General features: G+C 37.8%; 1 protein-coding gene, 1 long non-coding RNA gene and 1 pseudogene across 3 annotated transcripts; 2 read left to right on the top strand and 1 right to left on the bottom strand.

Moving 5' to 3' along the window:
* Positions 1–1,736: 1,736 nt before the first annotated feature.
* LOC119877345 lies at positions 1,737–9,264 on the top strand. 2 transcript variants are annotated; one of them, XR_005375367.1, is made up of 4 exons: positions 1,737–1,913; positions 2,260–2,474; positions 2,870–3,092; positions 9,095–9,264. It is a non-coding gene; the product is annotated as an uncharacterized LOC119877345 (long non-coding RNA). The 2 variants fall into 2 exon arrangements; XR_005375368.1 differs by having other exon boundaries at positions 1,738–1,913; positions 2,870–2,999.
* On the top strand, positions 5,575–6,534 carry OR51L4 (olfactory receptor family 51 subfamily L member 4). The gene has a single exon (NM_001389067.1). It carries the CDS (start codon positions 5,575–5,577, stop codon positions 6,532–6,534), a length of 960 nt encoding a protein of 319 aa, NP_001375996.1.
* On the bottom strand, positions 10,046–10,558 carry OR51AJ5P (olfactory receptor family 51 subfamily AJ member 5, pseudogene; annotated as a pseudogene).

Genomic DNA, 10,804 nt, shown 5'->3' with positions numbered 1-10,804 from the left:
AGGAGAATAGCTAATAACTCTTCTTTAAATGTCTGATAGAATCCGTGGGAATCCATCCCATCCCAGACTTTTGTTTGTTTGGAGATGTAAGGCATTATAATTAGAACAATGTTGTCAAAATCAACACCAGGGTTGATATTCATAGGGAACCACATTTTAAAGTAGTTCCTGTACTAACCAGGAATTGCAATATATTTGAAATTCCCATTCCAATTAGAGATTTTGAGTACTCATTAATGTACATGCAACCCTGCTGCATAGTTCAATCACCAACAGACATTGAAGAGTCAGTATTGTTGACAAAGTAAGAGTTTTAAAACTTGAGTAAAAAATTCTATTTTTAGTCATATTAAACATATTATCTGTTTCATCAGGGAGAAATCTATGGCGTAGTGAAAATAGTACCACCATAGCCAATCCGATCTGAGTGATGATGTTGGTTTTATTGTTTGGTATGTGGTACTTGAAATGCATTTTATTTTTATAGCAGATTTAGGTTCACAGGAAAATTGAGTGACAGAAACATGAATTTTCAAAAACCCCTGTTGTATGATTTTAAGAGAGGCAGACACATAACTGAATCTTATTTTTATCAAGTGTCTAATAATAGAGCTTAACTGGAGTCATTTCCAGCTCTTAGGGCACAGATTTATGTCCCTCTCCAATGTAAGTCCTTATAAATCCCCTCCAAACTACAACATATCCAAAATTCTTTACTGCCCTATCATATTCTGGATACAAAGTAATATTTCATATTACTTTGCACTAACTCATTGGTTCCACACATTGAGGCAATAAGCATTAGAAAATCTCAATAGTCTTCTTGGCCCCGTATACCCAAACTGCTACACCCAGATGTAGCCTAAATGGTGGAGAGAGCCCAAACTGACAAACAGTGTCAGTGGCACTGACAGGGTTACACACACTGTCCTGCATTTATCCTGGAGCCTCATATCTCAAAGGACTGGGGGAAGACTTATGAACTGATCCTTCTTGCTCAGAGAATTAGAATGGTCTTCGGTGGCCAGAGGAACTAGCCTACCAGGTAGGTGAGGACTGGAGACAATAAAAGTAGGCTTAAGAGGAAAACACAGAGGGGGACGTGAGACACAACAGGGAGGAGAGTGGACACTCAAGAGTGTGAGAAGAACCAGGAGAATGTTCAAGAAGGGAAAAGTTCTCAGGTCATCATAGGACATGGTTTTCACCAAAATGCCTTCATGCTCATTCCTATAGGTTTCAAGCCAGATTCAGTCAGACTTTTCAGATTGGACTTCCCAAGGATACTCCAGATCTCTATGGTGGGTGGTCTGTGTGTCCATGGGTGGGATGTGATGCTTCCAGCGGTGAAGGATTATTTTTGTGACATGACAGAATGAGGATTCCAGAATGTGATTGGGACTGTATCAGATAACCTTCAAAGTCCCTTAGAAGCCCAAGTATCAGTGCTTTCCAATATGACATAGTTGTGACTCAGGAGGCTAAACCTCAAATTATAACTCCTTCTGATTTTTGAGTTTACCGACTACATCTTCAAACTGCACCCTCTTATTCTGATGAATGGTAGAAGGCCTCACGAGGCCATGTGAATGAATTTGAAAAGAATCAGAAGCAGTAAGAATTGAGCAGTCAAAATGCACCAATGCCACACTATGAGGAGTTGTGGAATAATAGGCAGAGCAGATCCTAGTGAATCTGTGGAATATAGTGAATATATGTTGTGGCAACTTCAGAACACTGACATGGCTGCTCAGATTCCAGGCTCGTGATAGTCCCCAAATATCTCATTCCTTTATTTGGACAGGCTTCCCATTTTATCCTGGGCTCTACCTTTATTTTATTTCCCAAACTGGTAAGGAACAGAATGAAAACTATGGAAGTATAGTGATTGAAATTACCAGAAGAATTTGGAGGTAAAGGACATGAAGCAATTTATACCTACAGCTATACTGAATTTTCACTTGAAGAAACAGAGATGAATCTGATATCCTTCACTTCCCACCCCTCAGCCGACCTAGATCACTTTTGTAAGATGCCCACTCAGGGTGTTTCCTCTCTGGAAGGATACTCCACAGTCTCCTCATATCTTCCTACCTCCCATTACACTTCCAAGAAATATTGTTATTGTCGTTGCTGACATCACCATTATCAGTATTTTGTTTTAATGGTCACTATATGTAAGGTGCCATGCTAAGTATTTTACCCACATGATCTCCTTTAATTATAAGTACAATCTTATCAAGTTGTTTTTATCTACAGTTTACAGATGAGGCTCCTTTGATTCCAGAGGGAAATAAGCCATTTGCCCAACCCAAACGTGAGCAAGCATTGGGACCAGCATATTACCGAGGTGGATGTGCTTGTGGAAGCAGAGAAAGAGTCTGAACAAGGTGGATGGAGGGCAGTTGCCCCCTCAAACCTCAATAGAAAGTCGTGGAAATGATAAAGCTGCTTCAGCCTGGCCTCCAGATCAGGTATATTCCAGTTTTCCATTAAACCTCAGGTTCACCCCTTCTTGGCAGACACCATAAAGTGAGAGAAATAGTGTGAACTGAGTAGCAGTGAGGTAAACGAAAGGCAGATTTCCTTTTGGATTAGGGATGACATCTTGGAAGATAATCAGGGAAGAGAAGGAATCATATTGGAAAATTTGAGCTTGGAAGGTAATTAGTGCAAGGTGGACAGGAGGGTGAGGGAGATAAGCCCAGGGCAAGAGAAGCAAGACTTGGTGATAGAAGAAAATAGCAGGAGGTCCCACACTATGTGGGCAGGATTAAATTGTAATATAAGTAGTCAGAAAGACTGGATTTATTATCTCTGGCATTTATTTATTTATTTATTTATTTATTTATTTATTTATTTATTTCAGGACTACATGTCTTCTGTTGCATAGAAAACTATGATTATTAATCATTCCAGCCACATATCTGCCTCAGTCAGAGTTTATGTGCATGGAACTAGACAAGACTGAAGGGGATCTGAATCTCACAAAGTCCAAGGTAGACTTTACAAGACAGGAAGATGCCAGTTTATTTATTTGCAATGGGAAGTAAGCTGTCTCCTGGATTGCAAATTCTCAAAACAGCATTTTGGTGAGCAGGGATTCTTGGCAAGTGATGGGCAAGTGGGATTTCGAGAGGTGGCTCATCTGTTGTACTTCAGAGATGTTGTTCTTGACCACAAAAGGGGTACAAGACTCTATTGGCATGAAATATGTTTTCTCATTTGTTCTGAGTAGGAAAGACTTTGCATCCAGGTCAGATGCTTTCTCTGGGCATCCATACTTTCTAGTTATCTTGTTTTCTCTAGTTTTTGCTTTGAAGCATGAATTTCTGCTCTATCTTTCCTTATAGCACTTAATTTATTTAGTTACTCATTTTTATAGAAGGTACCACTCTCAAATTGATGGATTAGATCTGACCTTTAAGAAAGAAGGTTCTGAATCTTTAAAGTCAGAAGCAACCATACTTTGCTAAAATTATATATTTTATTACAATAAGAACATTGCATATCAAATGACACAGTTCATTATTATAATTCTTAAAATTCTAAATTATTTCAAGTAAGTCTATTTTAACCCATATTTAGCTTATGGTGATGCTGGTCCAAGACCAGGCCTGTGACTACATTTACATAATTTTGGATATGTTGGTAAGAGCTGCTTATGTTAATAAGTACTGCTGACCCATCCTTGTCTGAATTCTTTTTTTTTTTTTTATTGGAATTCAATTTGCCAACATATGGCATAACACCTAGTGCTCATCCTATCAAGTACACCCCTCAGTGCCTGTCACTTGGTCACCACCCCCACCCCCTGCCCACTTCCCTTTCCACCACCCCTAGTTCGTTTCCCAGAGTTAGGGAATGTTCTGTCTCCCTTTCTGATATTTCCCACTAATTTTTTCTCCTTTCCCCTTTATTCCCTTTCACTATTTTTTATATTCCCCATCTGAATGAGACCATATAATGTTTGTCCTTCTCCGATTGACTTATTTCACCAGCATAATAACCTCCAGTTCATCCACGTCGAAGCAAATGGTGGGTATTTGTCATTTCTAATGGCTGAGTAATATTCCATTGTATACACAGACCACAGCTTCTTTATCCATTGATCTTTCAATGGACACCGAGGCTCCTTCCACAGTGTGGCTATTGTGGACATTGCTGCTGTAAACATCGGGGTGCAGGTGTCCCCACGTTTCACTGCATCTGTATCTTTGGGGTAAATCCCCAACAGTGCAATTGCTGGGTCATAGGGCAGGTCTATTTTTAACTCTGAGGAACCTCCACACAGGTTTCCAGAGTGGCTGCACCAGTTCACATTCCCACCAACAGTGCAAGAGCATTCCCTTTTCTCCACATCCTCTCCAACATTTGTTCTTTCCTGCCTTGTTAATTCTCCCCATTCCACTGGGGTGAGGTGGTATCTCACTGTGGTTTTGATTTGTATTTCCCTGATGGCCAGTGATGCGGAACATTTTCTCATGTGCTTGTTGACCATGTCTATTTTTTCTTTTGTGAGATTTCTGTTCATGTCTTTTGCCCATTGCAGGATTGGATTGTTTGTTTCTTTGCTGTTGAGTTTAATAAGTTCTTTAGAGATCTTGGATACTAGCCCTTTATCTGATAGGTCATTTGCAAATATCCTCTCCCATTCTGTAGGTTGTCTTTTAGTTTTGTTGACTGTATCCTTTGCTGTGCAAAAGCTTCTTATCTTGATGAAGTCCCAATAGTTCATTTTTGCTTTTGCTTCTCTGGCCTTCATGGATGTATCTTGCAAGAAGTAACTGTGGCCAAGTTCCAAAAGGGTGTTGCCTGTGTTCTCCTCTAGGATTTTGATGGAATCTTGTCTCACATTTAGATCTTTCATCCATTTTGAGTTTATCTTTGTGTATGGTGTAAGAGAATGGTCCAGTTTCATTCTTCTGCATGTAGATTCCAATTTTCCCAGCACCATTTATTGAAGAGACTGTCTTTTTTCCAGTGGATGGTCTTTCCTGTTTTGTCAAATATTAGTTGACCATAAAGTTGAGGGTCCACTTCTGGATTCTCTATTTTCTTTAAAGATACCTCACATAATGTTTCAGTAGTATTGAAAAAGCTATGTGGCTGAGGCCTAATAAGGCAAGTGTATAAATCACTGCATGAGCCTTAAAAAAAAAAAACAAAAAAGAGAGAGAGGCTAAAGTTAACAAAGCTCAGTAGCCCTTGCCAAGAAAATTCTGGAAGGAAATTATAAAGTGAAAGATGTAATCTAGAACTGTTTGTGTGTGTGCTGTTCTGAGTAGTGTCTTTAGAAGAAGATTGTCTGTATTTAGACAGAATGTCAATGGATATGCATCCAGGAGGCAGGAGGAAATGTCCTTGTGGTCATAAAGTGGATATTTCACTTAACTGACAATGCACAGCAATGCAACGTAGACAGAGCAAAAATGTGAGGATGCATGGAAGAGTGCAAACAAGAACATGTCATTTGTTTTGTTTTGTTTTCCTGACTCAGATGCTGATCTCATGATTGCCCTCCCCACTGGCTTGGGATCCTGAATTTGGATTGTTAGCTGCACAGCGAGCTCCATGGCAACCTTAAACTCCAGTAATAGCCTGTCCTCCACATTCTATCTCACAGGTATCCCTGGCTATGAGGAATTTCACCACTGGATATCCATTCCATTCTGTTTCTTCTACCTTGTAGGAATAATGGGTAACTGCACCATCCTGCATATTGTTCGGACAGACCCCAGGCTCCATGAGCCCATGTACTACTTCCTGGCCATGCTTTCCCTTACTGACATGGGCATGTCCATGCCCACAATGATATCACTCTTCAGGGTGTTGTGGTCCATTTCCCGGGAAATCCAGTTCAATATCTGCGTGGTGCAAATGTTTTTCATTCACACTTTCTCCTTCACTGAATCATCTGTGCTCTTGGCCATGGCCTTTGACCGCTATGTGGCTATCTGCCACCCTCTACGATATGCTATCATTCTCACCCCAAGACTTATCATTAAAATTGGACTTGCAGCTCTGCTTAGGAGTGCCTTTGCCATGATTCCACTTTTGGCCAGGTTGGCCTTCTTTCCTTTCTGCCACTCCCACATCCTTTCTCATTCCTATTGTCTGCACCAGGACATGATTCGTCTTGCCTGTGCTGACACAAAGTTTAATGTTATATACGGGTTGGTTCTTATTAGTGCGCTATGGGGCATGGACTCTCTGGGTATTTTTGTGTCTTATATGTACATTCTGCACTCAATATTAAGAATTGCATCACGTGAGGGGAGGCTTAAGGCCCTCAACACATGTGCATCCCACATCTGTGCTGTACTCATCCTATATGTGCCGATGATTGGGCTCTCTATTGTCCATCGTTTTGCCAAACACTCCTCTCCCCTCATCCATATCTTCATGGCTCACATCTACTTATTGGTTCCACCCGTGCTTAATCCAATCATCTATAGTGTGAAGACCAAACAGATTCGCCAAGGAGTTCTCCACCTACTTTTCCCCACAAAAATCAGTTCTACTATGATGTAGGCATGCCCTCAAGACAATAATAACAGCAATCTAAATGATGTAAACACATACTGATTTGTCTGCTGTAGGTTTGTAGGCATCATATTTGCCAACAAAAGAGTAAAGAACAGAATTGGAGGCAACAGAGCATCTCAAGAAGTTCCTAAGGAGACAGTGGTATCTACTGGCACTATACAGCTTGAATTAACATGTATTTTATACATTCCCTGTAAATATAAACACATTAGATTGGAGTGTGGTAGATATCATTTCCATCTTCTCCCTTCCATTTCTAACCCCAACCCTTTCCAGGCCTTTATCCATTAAGTTTTCCTTAAATATAATAATTCCACATTTCTTTGCTTCCGATACACTTATTTGTCTGGAATTTTTTTATTGCCTTCTTGCTATAGCAATGGGTTTGTATATTTGCTTAGTCTTTCTTAAAATGGAAAAAATCTTATCTTGGCATAAGAACATTGTAGGGCTCAAAGCAATAGTTATCAATCCTTATGTTGCATCAGAAACATCTTTTAAATGTTTATACACATGTTCTGACCTTTCTGAGGGTATTTACTTTTTTTTCTGGAATAGAAAGTGCTATTGCTGGTGTATAGAGCAATAAGGCAAGTAATTATATTTTCACAGCATATTTTTGAAAGATACAAATTAGGCAGATGTATCTAGTTCTGGTTTTCCTAGTCTTACCTGGGGGAACAAATGTCTTTGGTTTTATTTAGAATCCTTGATACTTCCACTTCCATAGATCTATTTCCCTCATCAAGTGCCCCTGCCTGAGCTGGTACTGCAATTAATGTTTTATTCCAAGATGATTTAGCACAGATTCTCAAGTTCTTTATACAATTTGTAGAGGAGAATAAGAGAAAGAGATGATGGAAACCACTATTGGATTACCCAAATTTTAATTGCAATTCATGTGGAATTCCAGTAATGTTCTTTCCTTTGATCTTTCCTATTACTATATAATCCCAATTCCAAGACAACAGCTTCCAGTGGTCAAGTAATAACATGTTATGTGTATGGATACAACACTTTAATTAAGAGAAAAGTTTATGTAACTGTGTCATTACTATCCATGATTTTTGGTGATGATTATACATAATAAGTTTAAAGAAATATACACATTATTAATTAAAGGAATCTATGTATATATGTTTAATAGAGGGGAAAACAAAAATTGATTCATTAAATGTTGATGAGCCAGAGAAGTGAGACAAAATTGCAATGGTTAGAGAATAGCAGTAAGATAAGAATATTCCTTTAGGGAAGGTAATTCTGATGCTATTCAGTAGTTAGAGTTGTAAAGCAATGCAATTTGTGTTTGTTTGTATTTTTATTTTCTAGTTAATTATTGAACTTTCTGGTACTCCTTAACTCTGAAATCATACACTCTCTTATTTCAAAGTGATTTAGTAAGTCATCTATTTTATTTTATTGTATCTATTTTACTTTTTAAAGACTTGATTTATTATATATGTGTATTTGAGAGAGAGAAAATATGTGCATGAGCAGGGGGAGGGGCAGCAAGAGAGGAAAAGAATCTCAAACAGACTCCATGCTGAGCATGAGGAGATGCAAGGCTAACTCTCACAACCTGAGGTCAAGATTTGAGTGGAAACCAAGAGTTGGACATTTAACTGACTAAACTGAAAGGCACCCCAGAAAGTCACCTATTTTAATTCACTAATCTGAAATTATCGTTAAGTTCTTCTATTGACATCCTTGAACTACCTCATCAGCCTGATTTGAGAAATTATTAAATATCAGTCAGAAAAAAATTGAAGCATGGTAAAACTATGAAGCATAGATGTTTCACTAAGAAACATCCAAAGCAGGGTTCAATGATATGATATTCTCTTAGAATGTTCATATATGCCATATATAGGTGTCAGCCTCACCTTTGCCATTGACTTCACAGAGTCATATCTATTCATAAATGTCCTGTTGTTCCAAAGGAAATATCATCTATGCAACTACTTTTCTCTATTGCACGTAAGATTTAGGTAATTTTCCTTGTTTATATTATGGCCTTGATTTTTTTTTGTCTACTTTGTGGTTTATGTCTCAAATATATGTGACCATCTGTTTATTTATTTATTCTTTCAATACATATTTATAGATTGCATGTAAGCTGGGATTCTCGTTAAAGTGGCTACTCAGTGAAAGATACATGTTCTCCATTTTAATGAAATAGATATTCACATACTGCACAGTTTTAAAAAAGAAAATAAAAAGAAAAAAAAAGAAAAGAAAAAGAAAATATGTCTTTCCTAGGTAAAAATTAAAAGCATTGAGTTCCAAAAATAAAGAGTTCTGGAATGATATGAAACATGAAAATGACAAATGAGAAAATAAATATAACAATGACAAAATGTCCATTGGCTTTGCAGAATGTCTAAGACTGTCATAGATTGTTTACAGGCACACATGAGGCACTGGGTCAAATTTAAAACTCCTTCTTTACCATACAACCATTTAGAAATACTGTGAATTTCCTGTTCATGTCCATAAATCTTTGCAACTATAATGTTATAGAATTTTATTTGTTTTCTTTCAATAGATACAAGAAAGCCATAGAAATCACAAAAACTTGAGATTATCCTCTGAGAAGTTGAAGTACTGGCTCATGAGATATCTCCTTATTCTTGGCAGGATAAGATGCAAATGCAAGAAGCTATTTCTGTTTCTTGTAATTATTTTAATGACTCCTTGGAGGCAAAAACTATTTAAAGTGAGTATTATTTAAATAAAAGTATATTTCCTCTATCAAATATTCTCAGCAGTACACTCCCCAACACATGTTAAGTGTCAAGAGCCTACTTTTATACAAGTTTAGTCATATAATTTCATACATCGGGAGAATGTTAGTTAGCAAATAAAAATGTGAGACATATAGTACCTAACATGCCATAACCTCAGTTAATGACAGATATTCAGTCTGTTCTTTAATTTCTGGCCTCATTTTCTAGGCTTTATATGTGTTTTTATGATTAGATGTCAAAGAAGTTGGGTCAGTGTATGGTAAAATAGGATAATACATTTGTAAAGTAATATCTAAATATAAAACTCTCAAAAGTGAAAGCAGGGAAAATTATGTAATTTCAAAGATAAGTAGTAAAAAATCATGGAAGAGACATTTAGGGAAGGTATTATCAGAAGTTACATCGCAGAATACATGGGGTCAGCTGATAGCATGGATTCTACTGGATACCTTATAATTTGCATTCTACATCTTCCAACTAATCCTCTAGTTTCCATGGATACTAGGGCTTTCTGAAGACATAGATGATTAAGAACTGACCCTTTATTTGTACAAATACTTCTCATCTATCATCCTTGAGTTGTGAGGGAAACAAAAAGTCATAAGATAATGTTACTGTTTTCAACAACTTCCGTACGAGAAAAATATGTACATGCAGATTGTGAATATATGACTATTTCTATTGATATATTTTCTTTGCTCAAGTTAGAAGTTGATTTCATAAGGATTATTCCAGAAATACATTTGATCCTAAAGTACTCTGTGCAATAATTTCAGTAGATTATCCAGAATACAGGTGCATATCCCCTGGGTTTCCACACAGTATACAACAGGGTCGAGAACAGGAGGAATTAATAGGTATACATAACCCATGATAGTGTGCACCATGGGTGGAACCTGTTTCCCAAAGCAATGGATAATGGATACCCCCAGCACAGGGACAGACACCAGCAGCACAGCACAAATGTGGGACACACAAGTGTTAAGGGCCTTGAATAGTTCTTCCCGGGAAGCAATGCCTTGCACAGTGATCAGAATCTTCAAATAATAGAGGAGAATGAGTACAGAGTCTGCTCCAAAGATGATGAGAATGATGATGAGGCCATAGATGCTATTTATTCGGTGGTCAGAACAGGAGAGCTTAATGATATCTGGATGTAGGCAGGATGAGTGGGAGAGCACATTAGCCTTACAAAAGCTGAGTTGTTTAATGAGAAAGGGTCCTGGGAGGATCACAGCCACAGCCCATAGCAGAAACCCCATCTAATCTTGGAGATGAAATATTTGAGGCCATATTTAAAATATCCTAAATAAGGGAACAAGTGCCACACAGTGGTATGTGTTGAAAAAGGAGAATTCCAGAAAGAGAGAAAAACCATGAGCAAAGGAGATGATGAAAACTCTTGGAATTTAAATAATTTGCAGAAAAATTTTGGGTACCAATAAACCCCTGATATGAGAAGCATTATGAAACAGGATTGGAGAAGCAAACTCATTTTAAGAAGTTCT

The sequence above is a fragment of the Canis lupus genome, chromosome 21, assembly GCF_011100685.1.
Source record: "Canis lupus familiaris isolate Mischka breed German Shepherd chromosome 21, alternate assembly UU_Cfam_GSD_1.0, whole genome shotgun sequence".
NCBI classification, from domain to species: domain Eukaryota; kingdom Metazoa; phylum Chordata; class Mammalia; order Carnivora; family Canidae; genus Canis; species Canis lupus.
The sequence above is the reverse complement of the archived record's forward strand: the minus strand, read 5'-3'. Positions and strand labels throughout refer to the sequence as shown.